General features: G+C 39.5%; 2 protein-coding genes across 2 annotated transcripts in view; one reads left to right on the top strand and one right to left on the bottom strand.

Annotated features, from left to right (window-relative positions):
* Positions 1–8358: 8358 nt before the first annotated feature.
* Srp54k (signal recognition particle 54k) lies at positions 8359–11458 on the bottom strand. The gene has a single exon (XM_068229929.1). It carries the CDS (start codon positions 11341–11343, stop codon positions 9829–9831), a length of 1515 nt encoding a protein of 504 aa, XP_068086030.1. The 5' UTR covers positions 11344–11458; the 3' UTR covers positions 8359–9828.
* A 387-nt stretch (positions 11459–11845) lies between these two features.
* Sbp2 (SECIS-binding protein 2) overlaps positions 11846–26590 on the top strand; it is a 155439-nt gene continuing 140694 nt past the window's right edge. Inside the window, exon 1 of the mRNA XM_067156742.2 lies at positions 11846–13870. Within this exon, the coding sequence (XP_067012843.2) occupies positions 12128–13870 (1743 nt within the window). The 5' untranslated portion in view covers positions 11846–12127. The remainder of the gene's footprint in view (positions 13871–26590) is intronic.

Here is a 26590-nt window from a genome sequence, read left to right as displayed (position 1 = left end):
TGCTAGAAGGTTAATCTTGCACTAACACGTCGAATGAAAGGATGGGAAGGTAGCGTCCATCGCCTTTATTAAAGTACAGCATTAGCATTTGCCTGGTGTGAAAATGGGAAACCAGAAGGCTTAAGGGCTGCTGAATGGAAGCACACAGCTTCGCAGCCCTAAAGGCACAGCGCACAAGTGTGTGTTATGTCTATGTGAAGAAAGCAAGAAATTGAATGTTCCACTGGCTATAACTGTTAAGGTACTGCAAACTCTCGACATCTCAGACAAAAGTTTCATGCCTGCTCGTAGGCAAGTAGCAAAATGAAAGGAACTCGTGGACCGAGATAGTACAGACGAGGAGGAGCAATTACAGCTATCTAGTGTTCATGAACTTCTAGATAACTTATACTTATTGGTAGAGATCCATGAATTTACAAGGTGCAAAAAGGAATTTTTTCCAATTATACTTTGAATATTAACCTCATAACTTACTTATCTGATTACAAAAGTACATTTTTGAATTGCAGCATTGGTGATTAATGCAGAAACCTAAGACTGGTGTTATGGTATATTAATGCGTAAGTGAATTCAGCTTGGAGGGTTTTTATGTGAACAATAATCAATACTGATGTGCAAATTTTGTGTCAAAAGGCTTGTAAAAATGGGACACAGTGATGAAACATATCACTAGTAGTGGTAATGTTAAAAGAACCGTTCTGACAGTTAACGTAAGAGGGAGGACCTACTGTGGTGCATTTCTTTCTCCTTCTTGCTTTCCTGTTCGTTCCGTTGAAGCATGGGGAAACATGTGAATGAGAAGTGAAAGGTTTGGCAACACCATGCAAACAGCAGGTGAGCAGAGTGGGTCCACCCACGAAGTCAGTAAACGGACCCTCCCTTCGCTATAAGTCAGAATGCTTCTTTTAATATTATGACTATAGTGATAATGTGAACTGGAATATGTTAATGAAGATTATGACTAGTGTTGGTCTAGATTTCAGAGATAGACGAATAGTATATGAACTCTATAACAACCAATAACGGACCATTATATTGGTATTATTAACCAAAGAGGCATCAAAAAACATAAATGGTGAAGTATGGGAGGCTTATATAAAGAAAGGAGTACGACAGGGATGTAATTTGTCACCAGTGTTGTTCAACCTGTATATTGAGAAATGCATTAAGGAAAGTAAAGAGGAAATGGAAGGGATAAAGATAAATGGAGTAGAAATCAAAATGATAATATTTGCTGATGACATAGTTGTCATAGAGGAGAACGAAGAGAAACTACAAAGTGCATTAATAAAAATGAATAAGATATTGAGAGATAAATATAACATAAAAATTAATACAAAAAAGACCAAAATTATGGTATGCAACCACCAACATATTGCAGTCGACATCAGAATTAGTGATATACCACTCAGGCAAGTAAATGTCTTTACCTATTTAGGAAGTAAAATCACTCCAGATGGCAAAAGTTCAGTCGACATAAAGAGCAGAATTGCCCAAGCAAAGATTGCTTATTACAAGAAAAGGATACTACTTTACATCAAGGAATTTAAATGTGGAGACTAAGAAGACATTTATTAAGTGCTATGTATGGAGTGTGGCCTTGTATGGCTCAGAAACGTGGACTATTAATGCATGTGATAAGAAACGTCTGGAAGCATTTGAGATGTGGTGCTGGCGGAGGATGGAAAAGATCTCGTGGACAGCAAAACTCACAAATGAAGAAGTTCTTCGACGTATAGATGAAAAAAGATCCTTTTTAGCAACAATAAGAAAGAGAAGAGACCAATTAATTGGCCATCTTTATAGGCACAATGATTTCATAGTTAATGTCATGGAAGGAATGATTCAAGGTAAAAGAGGAAGAGGAAGACCTAGACTGCAATATGCAAGACAGATCAGAGATGACGTAGGAGCAGGCTCATATGTGGAAATGAAGAGATTAGCGGATTACAGACAAGAGTAGAGAAGATGAATTGCTGTCAACCAATCTTAGGATTGAGAATTAAGAAGAAGATAGTGATAACCACAAGCACAGCAAACAGAAGGGATCACTGAAGCGATAGTTACTCGTGGGAGAATCGCTCACACTGCCGAAAGCCAAACAAGATAAAAACTGAAATGCTCTTGCATACTGAGAAGTTGGACAAATCCAAGATGCAGGAGTGGTTATGCAAGTACATAACAAAAAAAGATAAACTTAAATTTCTCTGCTACAAGGAAAAGTACAGAATCATGGAAGATGAAAGCGAGAGTCTCTCACGACATCCAGGGGATAAATCGAAAGAAATCATCATCTACGTCGAGTAGACAACATTCACATTAAATGTCAGGAGATCTACTTCCAGCAAAATGGTTGCTGATTCGCAAGATACATATTCTGCTGCCTTCGGTGATGCTATTCTGGGTAAGAGGCTTTGCTGTGACCTAGATGAAAACCCAATAAAAGACAGTGGAAACTCACACGGCGTCATTTATACCTAATATATATAAAGGAGGTATAATTTAAGATTCATAGCAGAGCACCGAGGAACAGGAGCGCAATGGCAAGCGGACATCATTGTCTCACCTATAGAAACTAAATGACACTGAACTCACCAGTCATACATTCTCAGGACAAATAAATACATTTTTTAAAATGAATAAATAAATAATTTAATGTATAGATAAACTAGTAAATGAAACTGAACTCAACACTGAATGACTCCGTTAAGATGGTAAATGCGAAATACCAGTTTCCTAAGCGACTTATGAGGAGAGCTCTTCTCCCGAGTTACAGAACCGGTACTGTACGTAATGTTTCGATGGTACTGTAGAATCGGCACCTTTCTTGTGCAAATAACACTTGACTGTGCTGTGGTGTATTTAACCATCGTGATAATAACTGCTGCGTCAGCTGTCAAGACTCCCTGTAGAAGGAACACACAGTAATAATGTGAGGAAGAAGATGATGAACACTAGTTACCATGATGTTTGTCTTCTGTCCATGTGATCCTAATTGCAGATAGCCCCCAGCGACATTAAATGCTAGATCCTGAGAAGGCAAATGGGAAGGGAAGTACAAGGGAAAAGAAGAGTAGATTATTGAAAACAATCAAAGGCTGCTAACAAATGGACTATAATGAGAACCGAAAGTAGAATGACTTCTTTGTTCAAGGCAGGGACGGATTCACTTAGGTGGAAATGTAGTAAGCAATTTGACCTCTGGTGATGACTTAGTTTTAATGGCAGGCTGTGCTGAAAGCCTTGGAAATTGAAAATACTTTCAGTGAAAATTAGCCATTCCAAGATTAAAGTGATATCAGTAGGGAAGAAACCTAAGAGAATAGAATGTCAGGTTGCGAATAAAAAACTGGAACAGGTAGGAGTATTTACAACGCATGTACAGAAACGAGATAAAGCCTGAATATACATTCTCTCAGGATAATAGGGGAGAGGTGCAACAAAGCTAATGCAGTGAGTTTGCAGTTCCAATCAACAGTATTTTATAAAAAGAAGTTAACTCCCTGTTTCCAAACCAACCATTTTGTAGAGGAGTAAAAGCTTGGTAGACTCAGGGTGTCTTATTCACTTTAGTGATGTCAGTAGGAAAGTAGCGAGAATGATCGCTGTGACAAACAGGTGGGAACAATGGAAAGAAGTACTCAGAATGAGGATATGAAGGCTAAATTAGCAATGAACTCGATGGTATGCATAAACCGGCTTTGGCAGTGCAGTCAAGTGAGGCAAATGGAAGAGAGAATAACAGAGGTAGAGGGAGAGCAAGAGAACGATGGTACAGAACTAAACAAGGCCACAGAGACTTGCAGACTGAGATTCGAAAGACATAACAGACTATGATGAAGATGTATTTATGACAATGAACGACAGGGTTGTGACTTTCCATTTTTTTAAATCTCACAATTCATTTACCAGGGTTCGAACCACAACAGCCATGGTGAGAAGCTAGCACAGTCTCAGGCTCACCTCAGATGATCATAGTTTAGTACCTGAAAACATGATTATCTTTGCAGTCATTCACCCTTCTTTTTTATTTTTACTATTTCATTTTCTTTCTAATATACTGAAACTTCCTCCCCCGCGAACCATGTGACCTTGCCACGGTGGGGAGGCTTGCGTGTCCAAATGAAGCAGATAGCCGAGCCGCAGGTGCAACCATATCGGATGGGTATCTGTTGAGAGACCTGACTAACGAATGGTTCATCGAAAGTGGGGTAGTAGCCTTTCGGTAGTTGCAAGGGCGGCAGTCTAGATGATTGACTGATACAGCCTGATACATGGCCTAGCTGTGTTGATACTGCTACACGGCTGAAAGCAACGGGAAACTACAGCCGTAACTAACTCCCGAGGACATGCAGCTCTCTCTGTATGAATGATGTACTGATAATGGCTTCCTCCCGGGTAAAATATTCCGGAGGTAAACTAGTCCCCCATTCGGATCTCCGGGTGGGGACTACACGAGAGGGGGCGATCATCAGGAAGATGGATGCTGACATTCTGCGAGTTGAGAGCGTGGAATGTTAGAACTTTGAATCGTTGTGGTAGGTTAGAGAATATGAAAAGGGGGATGGATAGGCTAAAGTTAGATGTAGTTGGTATAAGTGAAGTGCGTTGGCAAGAAGAACAGGATTTTTGGTCAGGCGAATACCAAATTATCAACACAAAATCAAACAGGTGAAATGCAGGAGTTGGTTTAATAATGAATAAGAAAATAGGGCAACGGGTAAGCTACTACGACCAGCATAGTGAAAGAATTATTGTCGTCAAGATAGACACCAAAACAATGCCCACCACAATAGTGCAGGCCTATATGCCTACTAGCACAGCGGATGATGAGGAAACCGAAAGAATATATGAAGAGATAGAAGATTTAATATACTATGTAAAAGGTGACGAGAATCTAATTGTGATGAGAGACTGGAATGCAGTGGTAGGCCAAAGAAGAGAAGAAAATACAGTAGGAGAATTCAAATTGGGACAAAGGAACGAAAGAGGAAGTCGGCTGGTTGTATTCTGCACTGATCATAATTTAGTCCTTGCCAATACTTGGTTCAAACACCACAAACGACAGCTGTATACGTGGATGAGACCCGGAGACACTGGAAGGTATCAAGTAGACTTCATTATGTTTATGCAGAGATTCAGAAACCAGGTATTGGATTGCAAAACATTCCCAGGAGCAGACGTGGACTCTGACCACAACTTGCTGGTCATGAAATGTCATCTGAAGTTGAAGAAAGGAAAGAATGCAAAAAGATGGGATCTAGACAAATTGAAAGAAAAGAGTGTGAGGCATTGTTTCAAGGAACATGTTGCACAAGGGTAAATGAAAAGGCTGAAGGAAACACAATAGAGGAAGAGTGGATAGTCATGAAAAATGAAGTCAGTAGGGTTGCTGAAAAAATGTTAGGAAGAAAATATCAACTAAGAATCAATAGATAACTCAGGAGATACTAGACTTGATTGATGAATGACAAAATGAAGAGGGCAGAAAAGAATACAGGTGATGAAAGAATCAAGTGGATAGAAAGTGCAAGGTAGCTAAGGAAGAATGGCTGAAGGAGAAGTGCAAGGATGTCGAAGGTTGTATGGTCCTGGGAAAGGTAGATGCTGCATACAGGAAAATCAAGGAAACCTTTGGGGAAAGGAAATTTAGGGGTATGAATATTAAGAGCTCAGATGGAAAGCCACTTCTAGGGGAAGAAGACAAAGCAGAAAGATGGCAGGAACATATCCAACAGTTGTATCAAGGTAAAGATGTAAATAATTTGGTTCCAGAACATGAAGAGGCTGTTGATGCTGATGAAATGAGAGACCCAATTTTGAGGTCAGAGTTTGACAAAGCTGTGAGTGACCTAAATAGGAACAAGGCACCTGGAATTGATGACATTCCCTCTGAATTACTGACTGCCTTAGGAGAAACCAGCATGGCAAGGTTATTTCATTTAGTGTGCAAGATGTATGAGACAGGAGAAGTCCCATCCGATTTTCAGCAGAATGTTGTTATACCTATTCCCAAGAAAGCCGGTGCCGACAGGTGTGAAAACTACCGCACCATTAGTTTAGTATCTCATGCCTGCAAAATTTTAACACGTATTATTTACAGAAGAATGGAAAAACGAGTTGAATCTGAGTTGGGAGATCAATTTGGCTTCAGAAGAAATGTAGGAACACATGAAGCAATCCTGACTTTACGTCTGATCTTAGAGGATCGAATCACGAAGGACAAGTCCACGTACATTGCATTCGTAAATCTAGAAAAGGCATTCGATAATGTTGATTGGACCAAGCTATTTAACATTCTGAAGGTGATTGGGATCAGATACCGAGAACGAAGAATTATCTACAATCTGTATAAAAATCAATCTGCAGTGATATGAATCGAGTGCTTTGAAAAAGAAGCAGCAATCCAGAAAGGAGTGAGGCAAGGCTGCAGTTTGTCCCCCTCCTTTTCAATGTTTACATAGAACAGGCAGTAAAGGAAATTAAAGAGGAATTTGGAAATGGAATCACAATGCAAGGAGAGGAAATCAAAACCTTGAAATTTGCCGGTGATATTGTTATTTTATCAGAGACTGCAGAAGATCTCGAGAAGTTGCTGAATGGTATGGACGAAGTCTTGGGTAAGCAGTACAAGATGAAAATAAATAAGTCCAAACAAAAGTAATGGAGTGCAGTCGAACGATGGCAGGTGATGCAGGAAATATTAGATTAGGAAATGAAGTCTTAAAGGAAGTAGATGAATATTGTTACCTGGGTAGTAAAATAACTAACGATGGCAGAAGTAAGGAGGACATAAAATGCAGATTAGCACAAGTAAGGAAGAGCTTTCTTAAGAACAGAAATTTGCTCACTTCAAACACTGATACAGGAATTAGAAAGATGTTTTCAAAGACATGTGTGTGGAGCGTGGCATTGTATGGAAGTGAAACATGGGCGATAACTAGCTCAGAAAGAAAGATAATAGAAGCTTTTGAAATGTGGTGTTACAGAAGAATGCTGAAGGTGAGATGGATAGATCGAATCACGAATGAAGAGATACTGAATCGAATTGGTGAGAGATCGATTTGGCTAAATTTGACGAGAAGAAGAGATAGAATGATAGGACACATCTTAAGATACCCAGGGCTTGCTCAGTTGGTTTTTGAATTGAAGGAAGTGTAGGTGGTAAGAACAGTAGGGGTAGACCAAGGTATGAATATGTCAAGCAGATTAGAGCAGATGTAGGATGCAATAGTTACAAAGAAATGAAAAGGTTAGCACACAATAGGGTGGCATGGAGAACTGCATCAAACCAGTTTATGGACTGATGACTCAAACAACAACATTGAAACTTAGCAGAAACTTTAGGCAAATGGAACCTCAAAATTAATACAAGGAAAACAAAAACCATGACAATATGTAAATACAAGAAAACACGTATAACCCACTTCAAAACTGGCCCTGATAAAATTGAACAAGTGAAACAGTTTTGCTACCTAGGAACCCAGTTCACAAGTGATCATCGGAGCATATCAGAAGTTACGAAGAGGATAGCAATGGCAAAGAGAGCATTCCAAGATAAAAAGCATCTGCTAGCCAACAAACATATAGATATTCAAACTCGGAAGGCCTTTGTATGGACCGTGCTTCTGTATGGTTGCGAAAGCTGGATTAGGAATGCATGAAAAGAAAAAACTAGAGGCAATTGAAATGTGGATCTGGAGAAGAATGCAGAGGATAAGTTGGACTGAAATGAAGAGCAATAACGAAGTCCTTAGAGAGATGGGAGAAGAACGGAATATGATAACTGAAACTGAAAACTGGAAAATAAAATTTATTGGTCACAATCTGCAGCATGAGGAGTTCCTTTGTAACATCGTTGAAGGAAGAACTGCTGGGAAAAGAGGAAGAGGACGACGCAGAGTCTTATTTCAAGAACTTGCTTCTGAGTTGAAAAGACTGACTCAAGATAGACATCTGTGACTGCAGCGACAAGGCTTAGCCTTTAGAATATGATGATGATGATGACTATTTGTTTTACATTGCATGAAGACAGACACGTCTCATGGTGACAATAGGATAGGAAAGCGACCATGGGCTTGCCTAGTGTGAAAATGAGAAACCAGAGGGCTTCAGGGCTGTTCAAACCGACTACTGCCGATAGCTATGTGATGCAAACTGCGTAGCCATTCTCTCAGGAAAGAAAAGTTTCCTGGCTTTACATACATTCATGGTATAGGCCTATCACCTGTTTATGACCAGAAGATATCTTCATCCTTCACCCTTCCGCACTTTAACCTGACACGGCAACGCTACAGCTGAAAACGCTTAAGGTTTGACACTCCCCTGCAGCTCCAACAAGTAACATGACACAATTAATTGTATTCACATATAATATTTTGCACTAACATTTGTAGAGTACAGAAAACAACAAAAAAAAGCAACAATAAGGACAACTATTTACACAATACTGGATGGAATTTAGAAACAGAAAGAATAATACAAAAATATGACTCGGTGACACAAACAGAGAATTAATTTTCAAATCTCATGATTGACTTCAATAATCTTAACTTCAACAATAAAATTACAATAATACAGAAATAAGATCATTTCCAAATTCTATAACAGAGAAAACTAAGCTTATATGACAGAAAAATTACTTCAAAGACTTTGATCCAAAAACAGTACAACAGTACACACTGATTATCAAAATTTGAGGAGTACCAACCTTACTATTTACAGTAACATGATTGCCAGTAGCCAAGGGGTGCCGTCAGAAATTAATCATTTTCTCTAGCTGGTTCATCAAAGGAACTCGAGAATAGTGGGAGGATAATGAAGATATTATTAATTGGTGACAAAGCATTTTCTTTCCTGTTTATATCAGTTCAAACTAGAGGGAAAATTATATTTCCTCATTCAAACCATGCAGAGGCAACTTAGTTGAATTACTGAAGAGAGCAAAGATCGTAATGATGTCAGCCGAGGTGGTGTACACAGTAGCTGAACTCACCAGACAGCAGCCTACTGTAGCTCTATGATGTGATATAGCTCAGCTCAGACATTCCGATCTGACACCTTTTAGGCTGTGCACATTCATCTCTACCAGATGTATGGACGAAATTTAGTTAATATTATAGGATAGGCACCAAATGTATCACTAAAGATCTATCTTTATTATACGATAACAATCTACTACGTAGATTGTCAGATGGAACATTTTCTGCCCTTCAGAAATACGACTACCTCAGCTAGGTTTGAACCAGAAGCCTACACTCCACCACTGATCAACAGCAGGGAGTTTGAAAGTCAGTGAACCACCAATTGTCGCTGACAGTTAGGCCTGTGAACAGCATACATGCTAAGCAAAGGCTGGTGAAGCATGTGCCATGTTTCATCGTAAACACTCCAACGACAGACACATTACTCTGCTCTCCATTCTCTGTTCAAAACTTATGAACCCCAGACTTATCAGTAAGTTCAGAAGTATTAAAAGCACTTTATTTTACCTTCAAATACACTGGAGAACACTAAAGAATTATTACACTGAATTATTTATCATTCACATCCAGTTCTTCATACCCTAAGAAACACCCTAAATGTGGTAAGAACATGCAAGCAATTTTAACAACTCATATTATGTCAGGTGTGAGGTGGACCACGGAACAGAATGTGGTCGAATCTGAAGAGAATCCAAGTGGGAACACCAGCACCTTACTTTACCAACAACAACATGCAAATAAAATCATTACATTTTTTTAAACAATTTTTGAAAAAAATTCAAAGGTTTCACCTTCAGGCACCCCTGGCTGTTCAACTTTAAGAGATACCATATTATTTTGGATGTTATTTTCCTCCCATCCCCATCAAGTTTCCAAGTCCACCAGCAGCACCCTGCTGGAGCTGTCTCATCATGTTCTGGAGTCCAGACATGCCTCCCATGCTGTGCAGAACCCGAGGATCCATCATCTTGGCCATTTGTTGGTTCAGCTTCATCATCTGTGTCTGGTTCACGTTCTTTGCTATATCACCCCCTTTGAACAGACCCTTAATACCACCCATTTTCTTCACTACATTAGCAAACTTTGTATATTGAGAAATCAAGTCCTTTACCTCCTTTTCTGTAACACCGGCTCCCTGAGCCACACGAACCACACGCCCGGACTGCTTTGAAAATAACTTTGCACCGTCACGATTGTCTAGTTCTCCATCGTTCATGCTGTCCATTATTGTCATGAGACGCTTCAGTCTAGCCATTGATTCTTGTTCACTACCCTTTGATAAGAAATCTTGACTGAATCCTGGAATCATTCCCATAATCTGTGAAAAAGGACCCATCTTCATGATGTTTTGGAATTGTTCATACATGTCACGTAATGTAAACTGCCCATGTTTTATCTTTTCGATGAGCTCTTCATTGTCGTCAAGTTTTAGCTCATTTACTTTGTCTATGAGACCTTCAATATCACCCATTCCCAACAATTTGCTCACAAAAGGCTTTGTCTTAAAAGGCTCGAAGTCATCAATGTGCTCTCCTGTACCGATGAATATTATAGGACTTTGTGTTGCAGCGACAGCACTGAGGGCACCTCCACCTTTTGCATGTCCATCTAGTTTGGTGACGATAACAGATCCTACATCTACTTTCTCCTTGAATGCTCTAGCCTGAGCCTCACAAGCCTGCCCAATAGTAGCATCCATAACGAAGATGATATTGTCAGGCCTGACTGCATTGGAAACTTGCAACATTTCTTCAAATAGAGACTCCTCCTGTTTGTGGCGACCACTGGTATCTACAATTATAATCTCAAAGCCTTCTTTTTTGAACATTTCCACACCATCCTGAGCAATAACAACTGGATCTACTTCTGTATAGCTACCATAAAACGGAATTCTAGCCTTCGTAGCATTTTGCTTCAACTGATCATACGCACCAGCCCGAAATGTATCTGCGCAAACCAAGCATGCCTTCCAGTTTTTCTTTAAGTAATGATAAGCTAATTTCGTACATGTGGTTGTCTTACCGGAACCCTGGAGACCAACAAACATGATGATATTAGGCTTTCCTTTCACAGGTTGGTAAGCTTTTACACCAGGATCCACAAGTTTCACCAATTCCTTGAAAACTGCTGTTTGAATCATCCTCCGTTTGTTAAGCCCACCAGCCATTTCATCAAAATCGATGACAGCACGCACATTTTCTCGCAGTTTCTTAACAAGTCTTATATTCACATCAGCTTCCAATAAAGCTGTGCATATTTCCTTAAGCATAGAATTCAACACTTCTTCATTGATGACTGTAGCATTACTTAACGCCCGCAAAGCGGTCGTTATTTTGCGGCCCAAGTCTGCTAAAACCATTCTGAATAATTTGTGATAGTAACTAACGTACGAAGTATTTCCAACTTAAAACATATGTTTCATCACAAAACAAAACATACGTTCCACGTTTCAATGACAAAACAAGACAACCCCGCATATGTATGGAGATAAACCACTCGTTTGCACAATGCGGTATACATCAAGTATAATACATATCTTCCTTGTGAACTGCCTAAATCATAGAATGCCAGTCTACTTTAACACAAAATACCCAGCCAGGGAATTATTAATAATGAGGTACAGTATATTAAAAGGAACTGAAAATGATATTTGAAGCTTCCTAATTAGTCAATATTATTAAATGAGCGCTTTTCTTATACCAAGGAAAGCAAGAATTGTAATATGTTATACTTAAAAGAAATTCATCAAGATTGGTATGAATTAATTATGTTGGCTACACATGTGAACGAACTGTGCATCTACGGACGACGGGTGACAACTGTGATGACAAATGCGCTTAATACTTTAAAGAGGCTGTGATCCCGTTATGTAAAATCGCAGATTTTTAAAATTATTTACATCTGTCAAACTGTAGAATAGAATCGTAATAATCTTCTCGTTATAGTACAGTTTATGTAGTCTTTATGAAGAGACGTTTCTGTATACTGTATTGTACTGCAAATGATGTATTCTGAGAATATGAAAAGTCCTTTCTTTTGAACTGTAAAAATATATTTTGTAACCGTGCGAGGAACATCTTACGTGTTAAAATCATGCAGCGCAAAAGTGATTAACGTGTGATATATTATCATAACCTTTAAATATGGCGGAGTGTCAAAAGAATACAGGTCAGCGTAAATCGAAGAAGAAAGGAACATCTCGATGTGACAGAAGTGTGCTGGATTTATCGCAGGTAAACAACGGTGTTAAAAAAGAATCTAGGAATGACTCTGTTAAGACTGAGAACACGGAGTACAAACCACATGCCATCTCTCCCCACTCCTATAAGTATGTTGTAAATACATCCTACACAAAGAATAGGTCTAAAAGAGAACCCAAGAACGCAGTTCCTGTGAACAAAGGTAGTACAACTCATTGTGGACCATCTCAACCTGTCAGACATAGACCAGGTTTGCTAGGTGACCGTCCATATTCAGGATTACATCAACCAGTAGGTCAGATGACAAGTGCTGGTGATCCATACTCAGGATTACATCATCGAACAAGATTTAGGTCTATGTCTGATTTGTTGGATGATAAATCACACGCAGGACCATCTCAGGGCATGAAGCATACGCCTGGTTTATTAAGTGATAAATCACGTTTAGGACGGACTCAACCCGAGAAACTTACAGCAAATTTTGCACGATATCCTCTGCATGACGGACCACTTCAGCACAAAGGTCATATGTCGGGTTTGTTAAGCCAGGCACATTTTGTTGGAGCAGCTTGTCCTAATAGGCAAAACAGATCAGACTTGTCAAGTAAACGGAACTCTTCTACAAAGGAACCAAAATCTGAAAATGGTGCCACAGGGGTCCCTTCTGAAGATAGTAAACCAAGTTTAGCATCATTTGTCCCGCCTCTTACAAAGAAAAATAACAAAAAGGAAACAAAAGTTGAAGTTGTGCTCAACACCAAAGGCAAAAGAACTAAAAAGTCCAAATGTCCAGCAAAGAAAGAGAATTTACCATCTGAAGCCTTGGTGGAGAAGCAAGAGCCAGTGAGCATTAGCAGTATTCCTCCAGTACGAGGCTCCCAGTCGGCATGGCAATTGATACTAAACCTAGATGAAGCGATCAAAGCATGTGAAGTGAAACGTGGAACACAAACAGTATCTTACGCATCACATTTCCAGCAGAAGACCTGTTGGCCTAAGTTAGGAGAACAGAAAAAAAAGAATTTATTGGATGTTAAAGCAGAGGAAACTGTTCATGAGTTATCGTTACAAGGCAACGTGGAGTGTGATGGGACTACAATAGAGAAAGAAGGATGTGGGGAAAAAGCAGTAAAAGAGCAAAGAGATGACATGGATTTTAAGTCGGAACCAAAAGAGCATTGCAAAATAGAGGAAGGTACTAAAGTTGACAGCATAGCTCTGAAAGAACAACTCAGTGTTGATAAAGTTGACAAAATAGTTGCTGTGCCAGAGGAGGCAGAGCAATGCAAAGTGGAGGAAATGACAGCCGTTGATGATGTGGCTGCAAAATTAGCACTGAAGGAACGTCGAAAAATGAAGCAAGCCAAGAAAAGAGAAGAGAAGCGAAGGAAGCGGGAAGAAGAGTTTAGGAAACGACTGCTTGCTCCCAAGGACCAGAAGGTCACATTAATTGAGCAAAATGTTATTGACAGGTTTCTTGGCAGGCCACACTTCAGGACGCAATCTGTGACTCCTACCGACAGTGTCTCTGAGTTCCCTGCTCTCGGCATTAAGAAGCGGACCGTGTTGGCTCCTAAGCAATTGAGCATGTTGGAGGCACCTGCTGAACCATTACCTCTTGCTGCCTCCTCCAAGAAACCAAAGAGGAAGGACCCTATTACTATTGATATTCTACAGGCTATTAAGGTATGTATTGGATCCTTCTTAAAGGGTGTTTTTATAACTTTTTGTTCACCTTTATGACAATATGACAACTTCTGTGCTGGGTACTTGGTGCAGTTGAGATCCACCTGTGCATTCTACAGTATGGAGTGCTGTCAGGGTAGCATGTTACGAGCAAGGTGTGGGGGGAGGCTGAGAAGCAATAATTCCTTTAGTGTTTAACAGTGATGCGCTAACTAGCCCTTAGAAGTATTCTTAGTTGTATAAAGGAATTAAAACGGAGACCATGTCAGTTTGTGAAATGTGATCATTTTCTCTGTTCCTGTTGTCTCCAATACAGCTCGCATCATATGTGGCCCATGGTTGCGACATTCCATGAGAATAATGAAACCATGAAGTTTGAAAGTGACGTCTCATGGCTTTTGCCAGATGCAACCGCGGTAGAAATTCAGTAAGACGTACCTTAGTTTTATAGCATGATAAGGATGTAATATTTAAAGATAAAAATTTCATGATGTTCCGTATTGAACTGTATCACAATTAAATTGAAATAACAAGTAACGTAGTTCAACCTATTCAGTACAAATAAATATGAAATGTAGTGTTACATTCCTATTTAATTATAAGCGGAAGCAGTACCGGTTCCGACGCCAATCTGGGTCATCATCAGCCGAATAAAGTGCAAAAACAATGCATAGGTAAATAAGAAATTGAAGAATGAGTCTTTCACAAAACAGTTGAAGAGGCAATATAAGATAATGGGGATTGGCACTGTGCGATTTTAAATCGTAAAATCTAGAAGAAATAGAAGGTCAGTCACTTATAAGAAGTAAGGTGCAATCTTCTGAATAGTAGCACAACACACGTAAAGTTCGGCACTGTCTCAAAATATTTACGAGAAGAGGTGAACAGTTAAGTGAGCCAGCCTGCATATACAATCAGGTGCGAAGTCACAACACAATTTAATAAATATGAAGTCCCAAAATGGTGTAAAAGTTGAAGACGAGTCGCTTGATTAATCAATCAATTTTGGGACAATTTATCACGCGCCATAGCCCATCGCCTAACTATGTACCAGCATTTCCATTGGATGAGACACAATGGGATATGACGTCACTCCCAGTAATAAAATAGGTGAATTCCGTTACCAACTCGTGCACAAGAAATACACAGCTGCACAATAAATACACAAGCGAATGCAGTCTGTAAAGAAAGAACTCTATTCAACTCACCTTAATGTAGGGGAGGGTACAGCACGCTTGCAGCTTTAAAAAACTTGTGCACCCTCGTGTCAGCAGGAAAGTTTGTCTTAAACAGGAACTCTGCTAAGTAGCTGACCAATGGCCTAACCAATCCAGACCAGTGGCTTAGTCACTAACCTACCCTAACCAATCCAGACCAATGGAGGTGTCACGCGGGATACTAGAGGCCTAGGGCCGCTTCGTGGCTTCTAACCTGGGGGCTTACACCCCCGGACCCCCTTTGCTTGATCCATACCAATGGCTTTGTCACTAACCTACCCTAACCAATCCAGACCAATGGAGGTGTCACGCGGGATACTAGAGGCCTAGGGCCACTTCGTGGCTTCTAATCCTTTGCTCGATCCAGACCAATGGCCTAACCAATCCAGACCAATGGCTTTGTCACGAGATTCGTAAATTCAAAAGTAGCGCTGCTACACTAGGACTAGTTCTTTATATGAACAGTTGGCAGCTCTGTCCACCACATGATCAAGCCCTTCGCGAGACGCAAGCGAGAAAGAAACAAATGACAGTGCATTCGCGCCTAGATGCATGCGCTGGAAAATGTAAGTTGTTCTGAATTTTTGCCGCAACTGCTGTAACTGTGATGTTAATACATTAAGCTCACAACAAGTAAAATTCAGCGATTTTTTAAATTAGTCATGGGTTAATTAAGCAATCAAGTAAAGGTAAATTCATGCCCTCGTTTCGAGGTTGTGCAACTCTTTTCAGGCACTCCCTGAATGGATGCAAGCTGCAATTGAATCATTGTAGTGTTTGTGGCAGAGATCCGCAGTGTAAAGTGTGGTGAAGTAAGTTAATTTTCGTGTGCTAGAAATGTGCGTGCAAGTTCGAGCACTCAGCCAGGAAGAGTGCGTTTTTAGTGGGGAACCCTTTTATCCCATATCATACAATAAAAATTTCATGGCGACCTGTTTTGACAGTTGTGACACTTTATAAGGTGAAATGGGTCCACAAGACCTTGTATTGAATAGGTAGACCCATTTTACCTTTTATGTTTCATAGCCAAACAATACTCAGGAAACTGGAACTATAAAATGATGACAGTGATGTTTCATAGCCTTATAGTTACTGGGAACAAGTCCCATTTGAATTTCTACTAGCAGCGAGCACCATAGTGTTGGAAGTTTTGTCCACTGTTGAACATGGAATTTACTGAGCGGGGGATAGCAGTAGAGGCTCATGGGCTGCTGTGTGGGGCCTTATGCCCCAGACCCGTGCTCTTATCACTAGCTGCACCGAAGTTGGCAGCCTTGTAAAGCAGTTATGACATCGTTCAAGCCACGCCATGTTGGATTCCTAACCTCTCCTTTGCACCCCAACTGGGCTGCCATCAAGTCTAGTCACAAACAGTAGGTTATTAGTAGGAACCCAACCCTCCACTGTCTGGTTCCTTGACGCACTGGTTAGGGTAGTGGAGTTCAGTGCCCAGGCAGATCTTAAATGATTAATTCCCTTGGTTTGGGGACTGGATATGTACCTCACACGATATGCTCCTCCTCGTTATCACAGTTTCACATGCAAGGCACCGTCGTCAGAGGATCTGCACCAGGCTTGCTGACAGTAATAAGCAGGTGACGGCATTAAGGTCACTGCATGACGTAACCAAACTCTAAGTCCATCATCAGCAGTGTTCTCCAGTGAACCGGAATCTATCTTCCACAGATGGTAACCATTGGAGGATATGAGTAACAGTAACGTTTGTTCACAGTACAGTTAGTGTGTTCTGTTGGCAGCCATGTAAAACCATCGTCCATCAGCATGCCGGGTAGAGAATAGCGAAGTGAGGAGAGAGTGCTAGGGAAGAGACATGATGTCAGCGTTATTCCTATGTTACATTGTAGAACCTGAAATGCTCCCTTTAGCCGTTTCTCTCCGCATGCCCTCAACATGTCTGTGTGGATAAGTAAGCAACTCGTACTGCAATTTTCAGCTACGTACTTGTGTTCTGTTTCTGCACAAACATTTTATCTAAATTTGTTCCTTTTATAAACGTGTCAAAACTAATAATTAAATTGTGAATATTTTCATTAGGGATTATGAAACATGATTTCATATAACCTGTTGGAGGTCACCCTGTAAATGAAGAGACCACTAGCTTGTAACTGATAATGTTTAATTCCCTAGTTGATCAAATATATTTTAAAACCCCAGTGTGTTTCAAGTTTTAATTCTCTGTTTTTGGAAGGAATAGGCATATAGACCTAGTTCCAGTATCACAGTTGGACCTGTCTCATGGAAATCATTTGCCCCAGTTTATCATGATCATCATTCAAGGATATTTTGTGTCCTGATTTAGCAATTATTTTGTCACTAATCTCATTTATTTTAATTTTTGTTAGCCTACCTGTATATTCTTATAGGAAAGCTGTGCCAAAAGTTTTTAGCAGTGTATGAGAAAAAATGTATTTGCAGAACAACAGTTACAACTTTTCAAAATACTCTCCATTAGCACGTATACATTTTTCCATTCTCTGAAACCACTTAAGAAAATGTCTCGATCCTAGCTTCTTTCGGGATGTCACTTAGTACACTCTTGTACAGTGCAATGGCCTGTTCATGTGACGAAAAACGCTGCCCACAAATTTAGCTTTGGTCTTAGGGAACAGCATGAGGCCAGGTCAGGTGAATAGTGGGGGGATGACGTAACATTCACACTTTTTCCTTTTCCAGAAAGTCCATTGTTCTGGCAGCCCTGTGCGCAGATGTATTGTCATAATGCAGCAGAAGGTACCCACACTTGGACTTCGGGTGGTGTGACCTCCATGTGGCGAGGACTTTGGGAAGACAGTCATTCACGTACCATTCAGAATTGACTGTATGTGTGCCCAAGGTCACAGAGGTGAGATGCCCCATTTTCGTATTTAAAAAAAAGGTTGCCACCATCTTTCCTGAGCTCTGACTTGGTCGAACTTTTGTGGGTGGTTCCTCCCCTGGAAAGTACCACACAGAAAACCATCTCTTCGTTTCAGGGTCATAATGGTAGACCCATGTTTCATCACCTGTGACGATATTGTAGGTGCCTTGGGACTGCCCTCCATTGAATTTTTCTAGCATGAAACGACACCAGTCCACTCTTCGCCTCCTTTTGGCTTTCTGTCAGGGAATGTGGCACCCAATGGGCACATCTCTTGGTAAGGCCTAAATAATTGTGAACGATGGTCTGCACTGCTGTTGACCCAATATTTAGGGTCCCTTCAGTGTCACAAAATGTAAGATGTGGATCTTCTTTGATCATTTTCCTCACAGCATCAATGTTTTCCTGAGTCACAGCGTTTGCTGGGTGACCAGGACGAGGTTCATCTTCAATTGACTATCGACCCCTTGAAAACTCGCGAACCACTGTCCGACTGTGGCCCTAGAAGTGGAAGCCTCATGAAAAACATGCAGCAAAGAAGAATGGCATTCTTCGGCACTTAAATTCTTTTTATAATCATAAAAAATCATTATGCGAAAATCACGGCACAACAGATCCATCTTGCACTGTGCCTGACTCAGCACTCCCTGTGTTTTCTTCCCACACTGTGGAGGAACCACCGTTGGGCGTGGTTGCACGCGCATGTTCCAAGGTTGAGAAACATAGCTCTTTCAAATGAAAAGAATCCCATTGTCGTCAGAATTATCGTTTACAGGCTGCTAAAAACTTTTGGCATAGCCTTCGTAATGGTAGAACTTCATTATACGCACCTCAGCATGAATGATCTTATTTAAAAAGGTAAATTGTACCTTGCATTATTTGTAGGAGAGTAATATGCTCATTGCCAAAGTTAGGGGCCCACCAAAGCATCCCAAAAATCATTATATTTACTTTATATACCTTCAGTATACTACACTAAACATGGAGGATGATGCTCTGTTGCTGTTAGCAGCTGCATCACTTGCTTGGTAAATTCTGGGAGAGATTGGTCTGCTCATATCTTGGCTAGTCACAAAACACCATTGGTCTAATTTCTCAGCTGTGCTTAACAGATTGCCTCTCTAAGTGAGTGGACTGTTTATTGCATTTATACAGGCCATTTGGGCCTATAGCAGAAGACAAAATGTTAGAAGCATGACAAGATATGTATGATAGTTCACATCACAGATGTTGGTCCGTTTACTTCTGTCTCGTGCATCTTCGATGTTGACTGTTAGTTCGACTTGTTCCAGTGTTATCTGTACTCTGTCTTTCCACCTTGTCCTTGGGTGACCTCTTGGACGTCTTTCAGTTGGTTGATTAGTAAATGGTCAAAAGCATATCCTAACCACTGCAATCTTTTGCACGTCGTCATCCTCCAGTTATCGGTTTTCTTAAACTGTTGGTACAGTTCTTTCTTGTGTCTTTTTTCCCCATCTTCTGATCTCCGAGTTCTAGTTTGAACCAGAATCGCTTTCAAATGCACAAAACATCTCTAGAGTTGACCACATCTCATGATTATGATAGCAAACACTCGTAATCGAGTAGATTTATGTCTTCCAGACAGGATGCTTCTTTATCTATGTGTTCGGAGGTGACTATATAGTCCAATGCGGGAGTTACACGGTTTGCCACAGTGATGATAGGTAGTCCCAGTTGGAGCACGTTGTTTCTATTCTCCTCAGCACTTCTTTTTCTTTCCTACATTGCCTCTTTATAAGTTATAAACTTCATTTTTCCATATTGACCTCAGATTCACAATTGGAATTGAGGAAAAGTTCAACCTATTCAATACAAAGTATGTCGTATAAGATGTTTACAAGATGTTATTTATTAGTCTAAAGTACTGGTTTCGACGCATTGTAGCGTCATCTTCAGCTTGAAGTTACAAGATGGGCAGGATACATACTATCTTACTGTGTAAAATAAACATGCAATGCAAAGTACAAATGGTTACAATTTTACATTTAGGACTAAATAAACAATAGATAAAATATGATGGAGTGATGTAACGCATTACAGGTGTTATAGTCTAGTATGGTACATGGGTGTTGTAGGCCTATAATAAAAGTTGGTGAATGAGAGTAAAGATCTACCGAGCTCGATAGCTGCAGTCGCTTAAGTGCAGCCAGTATCCAGTAATCGGGAGATAGTGGGTTCGAACCCCACTGTCGGCAGCCCTGAAGATGGTTTTCCGTGGTTTCCCCTTTTCACTCCAGGCAAATGCTGGGGCTGTATCTTAATTAAGGCCACGGCCGCTTCCTTCCCATTCCTAGGCCTTTCCCATCCCATCGTCATCATAAGACCTATCTGTGTCAACCGACGTAAAGCAAATAGCAAATAGCGAGAGTAAAAATCTTGATGTATATGATAATGAAATAAAATTAATGCCCACGCTTAATATCAATGGAGATATATATCAAAGTCCAATATGATGTATGATTGACAAGGCCATCTGATATTTGTTTTTAGCCGGTACACCTTAAGTTAAAAGTTGGTGAATAGTGTAAATCGTATATGATGATGAAATAAAATTAATGTTCACACTTCTGTTAATATCAGTGGAGATATAAGTCAAGGTCCAGTATAATGTGTGGTTGACAAGGCCATCTAATATTTGTTTTTAGCCGGTACACCTTAAGTTGGGTGGCTGAATGAGGTTGAATTTAAATTAAAGTTGTCTCAGCTCAATATAGTTAGTGAAGCCTAAAAAGAAAGAAAAACTAAGTTAGTAAAGCAGATTGCTTGAAATTGGGATAAAGCAAATTCGTGGCCGCATATGACGAAGTATGGGACTCACCTTGTTCAGCGTACTTGTTGTATGGTGTGAGAAGAGGTGTGGACTGAGTGTGAATGGACGTGAGTGAGTTGGGTGTGTGGTAGAGGGGCGGTGGAAGGGGAAGGAGAGGGGGGGGAAGGGGAGGATGGGAGGTGACGGCGGGTCAGGGGGATGGAATGGTGGTGGTGTGCGGCGTAGGAGAGTGTTGTGCAGAGCGTAAAAGATCGATTTCTTATTCGTGGATTTAATGTCTCTAAAGACTTGGATTAAGAAGTCAAAAAGAATGTTAGGTTTTTCTGATGTTTCGTTGAGGTTTAGATTGGGATTGAAAAATTGGTCTAAATGAATAAAACAGTTTTCTGTAACGTTGAGCAAAGGGCCTTTGTTTATGTTCTTAAGAATTTCTAGGTCTTGTTCTATGGTACTAAAATTGTGTTTTGAGTCATGGATGTGTTGGCCTATTGCCAAAAACCTATTATACTTGATGGCATTGACGTGTTCAAGGTCTCTAATTTTAACCAACTTTTAACTTAAGGTGTACCGGCTAAAAACAAATATCAGATGGCCTTGTCAATCATACATCATACTGGACTTTGATATATATCTCCATTGATATTAACAGAAGTGTGGACATTAATTTTATTTCATTACCATATACATTGTTGTATGGTCCTAGGAAAGGTAGATGCTGCATACAGGAAAATCAAGGAAATCTTTGGAGAAAGGAAATCTAGGTGTATAAATATTAAGAGCTCAGATGGAAAGCCACGTCTAGGGAAAGAAGACAAAAGAAAGATGGCAGGAACATAGCGAACAGTTGTATCAAGGTGAAGATGTAGATAATTTGGTTCTGGAACAAGAAGAGGCTGTTGATGCTGATGAAATGGGAGACCCAATTTTGAGGTCAGAGATTAACAGAGCTGTGAGCGACGTAAATAGGAACAAGGCACCTGGAATTAATGACATTCCCTCTGAATTACTGACTGCCTTAGGAGAAACCAGCATGGTAAGGTTATTCCATTTAGTGTGCAAGATGTATGAGACAGGAGAAGTCCCATCTGATTTTCGGCAGAATGTTGTTATACCTATTTCCAAGATAGCCGGTGCTGACAGGTGTGAACACTACCGCACCATTAGTTTAGTATCTCGTGCCTGCAAAATTTTAACATGTATTATTTACAGAAGAATGGAAAAACAAGTTGAAACTGAGTTGGGAGAAGATCAGTTTGGCTTCAGAAGAAATGTAGGAACACGTGAAGCAATCCTGACTTACGTCTGATCTTAGAGGATCGAATCAAGAAGGACAAGTCCACGTACATGGCATTCGTAGATCTAGAAAAGGCATTCGATAATGTTGATTGGACCAAGCTATTTAAGATTCTGAAGGTGATTGGGATCAGATACCGAGAACGAAGAATTATCTACAATCTGTATAAAAATCAGTCTGCAGTGATAAGAATCGAGGGCTTTGGAAAAGAAGCAGCAATCCAGAAAGGAGTGAGGCAAGGCTGCAGCTTGTCCCCTCTCCTTTTCATTGTTTACATAGAACAGGCAGTTAAGAAGGAATTTGGAAAGGAAATCATAATCCAATGAGAGGAAATCAAAACCTTGAGATTTGCCGATGATATTGTTATTTTATCTGAGACTGCAGAAGATTTAAAGTTAAAAATTTCATGATTGTTCTGTATTGAATAGAGAAATATACAATATCAAACAGAAGGAAGGATACACCTTTCAATACTCTGTTGTTAAGTTGAACCAAATAGAGGTTACAACCTGTTCATTTGGGACCGGTTTCAACACTTTTGAAGTGTCATCATCAGCCAATTAGCAAAGCAGTGCAAAAATTAAGTCATAAAGGTCTAAAAACAACTAACACAGTGATCACAGGCAAAAAATGAACACTATTTCGTGCTGAAGCAGTTCCAGTTGATGTTCATAATACAATGATCATAGTCAAAAGAGTAAAAAGACCACCACTATTTCGTGCTGAAACAAATGCAGTTGAAGTTCATAAGCAGGTCTAGTACAATCGCTTCCTCTGACGGCCTACACAGCGTTTACCTTCTGATATCTCAGAGTAAAGCACTTGTTTGGGAATGCGATTATTGGTCATGCGAACTACATTCCCTCGTAGCTGGTGTCTTAAAACCATCAATTCTATACTGGTGGTGTGTGCCTCATCAAGAACGCTGATATTTGTGCGGCTGTCTTGCCAAGTTATTTGCAGTATTCTCCTCAAGCAATGTTGATGATATTGTTCCAGCTTCTTAAGGTGTCGACTGTAGCATGTCCATATCGCGGTACTGATCAAACTAGATTTCATTTTGCTGGGACACCATTCGTGATGTATCGACAAGGTGGAAAATAAAGAATACTTATTTGTGAATGATTTATATAGAAGAAGTAAGTATAAATAACCACCTAATCGATACTTTATTAATGCCTCAGGCAAAATTGAATAAAATTAAACTTACAGGACATGTTTCGACCACTTAATGGTCCTCTTCAGCTGTATAAATAAAGAACTGAAAAGAAAAACATTGACAATAAGCACAAATAAAAGTTCTTTGGAGACTCCTTTGATAAAAATGGAGATCGTCAGAATAGGTCATCTTGCCTTTCGTTCTTGTTTGGAAAAGATGTTTATTCTGCGCTGTCTAGAGGGTCTGTCTTTGAGCGCGACCTGGTGAAGTAACGATGTGATACAGTTTGACAGTTCATGGAAAGCTCTGGAGAGAAGGGAAGTAGAGTTTCATCGTCATCTAAAATAACATGTGAGGGAGAAGGGAGATTGGGCTGTGCTTCTGCGATGTCGTGTTTGATTATATCTCTTGTTCGTCTAGTCTGTTTCATGTCTACCCATTCTAAGTATTTGCTAATATTCTCATATAAGATGTTTTTATGCTCGTTTTCGTTGAAATTCTCTTCACCGTTTTCCAATTTATCAAGAACGATGTGGATGTTTTCCAGGTTGTTCATAAGATTACCTTTATTAATCATACAGATAATTTGAAGGTCCTGTTTTATATTGGTGAATTTGTGGTTGGACTCTTTCATATGGGATCCCATGGCAGAGAATCTTTTGTATCTTTCAGCATTGACGTGTTCTTGATATCTAATTGAGAAGTTCCTTCCAGATTGTCCCACGTAAGTTTTTTTACATTGAGCACAAGTCAGCTTATAAATACCCGATTCCTGGAATTCGTCATCTTTAAGTTTATTAGCTTTATTATGACTAAAGAACCTATGTTTCGTGTTGTTGTTTGTAGAGAAGGCTACCTTGGTATTGTGTTTCTTGAATAAGTTGGTGATTTCGTAAATCTTCGGGTTATTAAAGGTGAATTTTACATATCCTTTTTCTTTTTCTGAATGCTGTTTAAGTTTAATTTGTTGTTGGTATTTGCATTTAGTGATGATTTTATTGATGAATTTCAAACTGAAACCATTATGTAGAGCCTGTTGACGAATGAAAGAAAGTTCCTTTTTTCTGTCTGTTTCTGTTAGCGGAATTTCAAAGGCTCTGTTGACGAAACTATAATAAGCTGATTTCTTTTGCGAGATGGGATGTAAAGAATCACTTTTGATTGTAGTCGGGGTAAAAGTGGATTTCCTGTATATTTTAAATTGGAAATGGTCGTCTTTACGAATTGTTTGGATATCCAGAAAATTGAGTATGCCCTTCTCTTCTTCTTCAGCTGTAAATTTTATGTTTGGGTCTAAATTATTCAAAGTATTAAGGATACTGTGACTATCATTTATTTCCTTGTTAATTATGGCATAGGCATTCAGAAAAAGAAAAAGGATATGTAAAATTCACCTTTAATAACCCGAAGATTTACGAAATCACCAACTTATTCAAGAAACACAATACCAAGGTAGCCTTCTCTACAAACAACAACACGAAACATAGGTTCTTTAGTCATAATAAAGCTAATAAACTTAAAGATGACGAATTCCAGGAATCGGGTATTTATAAGCTGACTTGTGCTCAATGTAAAAAAACTTACGTGGGACAATCTGGAAGGAACTTCTCGATTAGATATCAAGAACACGTCAATGCTGAAAGATACAAAAGATTCTCTGCCATGGGATCCCATATGAAAGAGTCCAACCACAAATTCACCAATATAAAACAGGACCTTCAAATTATCTGTATGATTAATAAAGGTAATCTTATGAACAACCTGGAAAACATCCACATCGTTCTTGATAAATTGGAAAACGGTGAAGAGAATCTCAACGAAAACAACGAGCATAAAAACATCTTATATGAGAATATTAGCAAATACTTAGAATGGGTAGACATGAAACAGACTAGACGAACAAGAGATATAATCAAACACGACATCGCAGAAGCACAGCCCAATCTCCCTCCTCCCTCACATGTTATTTTAGATGATGATGAAACTCTACTTCCCTTCTCTCCAGAGCTTTCCATGAACTGTCAAACTGTATCACATCGTTACTTCACCAGGTCGCGCTCAAAGACAGACCCTCTAGACAGCGCAGAATAAACATCTTTTCCAAACAAGAACGAAAGGCAAGATGACCTATTCTGACGACCTCCATTTTTATCAAAGGAGTCTCCAAAGAACTTTTATTTGTGCTTATTGTCAATGTTTTTCTTTTCAGTTCTTTATTTATACAGCTGAAGAGGACCACTAAGTGGTCGAAACATGTCCTGTAAGTTTTAATTTTATTCAATTTTGCCTGAGGCATTAATAAAGTATCGATTAGGTGGTTATTTATACTTACTTCTTGATTAAACATCGATACGGTCATGAAATGGACAACTTGTAATGATTTATATAGGTCGATTTACATTCATTATCCTTTGTTGAACTTCCTTCTCGATCTCACCTTTGTTTGGCAATACTGAGCCCATGTACTGAAATATTATGGTCATTGATGTTGATGGTGCCCAAATCAGATTGACAGTGAGATATTACCTCATACTTTGTTTTCTCCTCATTGACCAGCAGCCCTACCTTGCTTTCCTTGAGCAAGGATTAACCTGGATCCACCTAGATTTTATTTTTTGAGAATCAACTTGTAACTTTTAACATTGGATAATGTGCTTATGAAGATCCCAGAAAAGCTTTAATTTTATTTATTCGACATGTAACTTCAGAGAAAAGGCCCGTATCATATATGGCACACTGTGTGGTAGTGTTATCCTCTGTTTCTTATACAGGAATTAGGATGTTATTCTGCATTTGGCTTATTGATAAGCTTTCATCCAATACCTTCTTTTGTAAATCATCAGTAGGCCTATACATGTTTTTCTTCAATATTTGCCTATATTACAAAAATAATGTTGTTCCAGAACTATTAAAAATACCTAAATGATTGATTTTTGGTGCTAGGTATGATTTTATAGGTGTTGTAAATGACCTGAGTTGTTAATTGTATGAAGAAAGGAATTTATATTTTTAAAGTAATAATGCTAAAATGTCACGAGCTACCTAAATCACTTATTACATCGTAAGGCAATCAGACAGTCTGTATGAGGAATTAAGCAGTAGTATGTACTGCACTAAAGGCAAGTACACACTACTTATTACCTTTGCACGTATGATAATCAGTAAAACAGTCTACGCATAATTGTACATTGCACTTGGTACACTGGGTTCTAGGTCTAGCAAGTCAATTTTCTGACGTACATCTTCTCTTCGCTCCTGGAATTGTAGAAGGCCAGAGATGCATTCCATTGTACCGAAGTTCCTGCACTGCATTATGTCCAAAACAATGAGACGTGCTGAACAAAGGAGCAGCTTTGTAGCGTGTGAGAGAGGTCTGGACAA

Source organism: Anabrus simplex, chromosome 12 (assembly GCF_040414725.1).
Source record: "Anabrus simplex isolate iqAnaSimp1 chromosome 12, ASM4041472v1, whole genome shotgun sequence".
Taxonomy (NCBI): Eukaryota; Metazoa; Arthropoda; class Insecta; order Orthoptera; family Tettigoniidae; genus Anabrus; species Anabrus simplex.
This window is presented reverse-complemented; position numbering and strand designations above follow the sequence as displayed.

Excerpts from the sequence above, each read along its gene's own strand:
- Srp54k (XM_068229929.1), bottom strand. The coding sequence starts at position 11,343 with ATGGTTTTAGCAGACTTGGGCCGCAAAATAACGACCGCTTTGCGGGCG.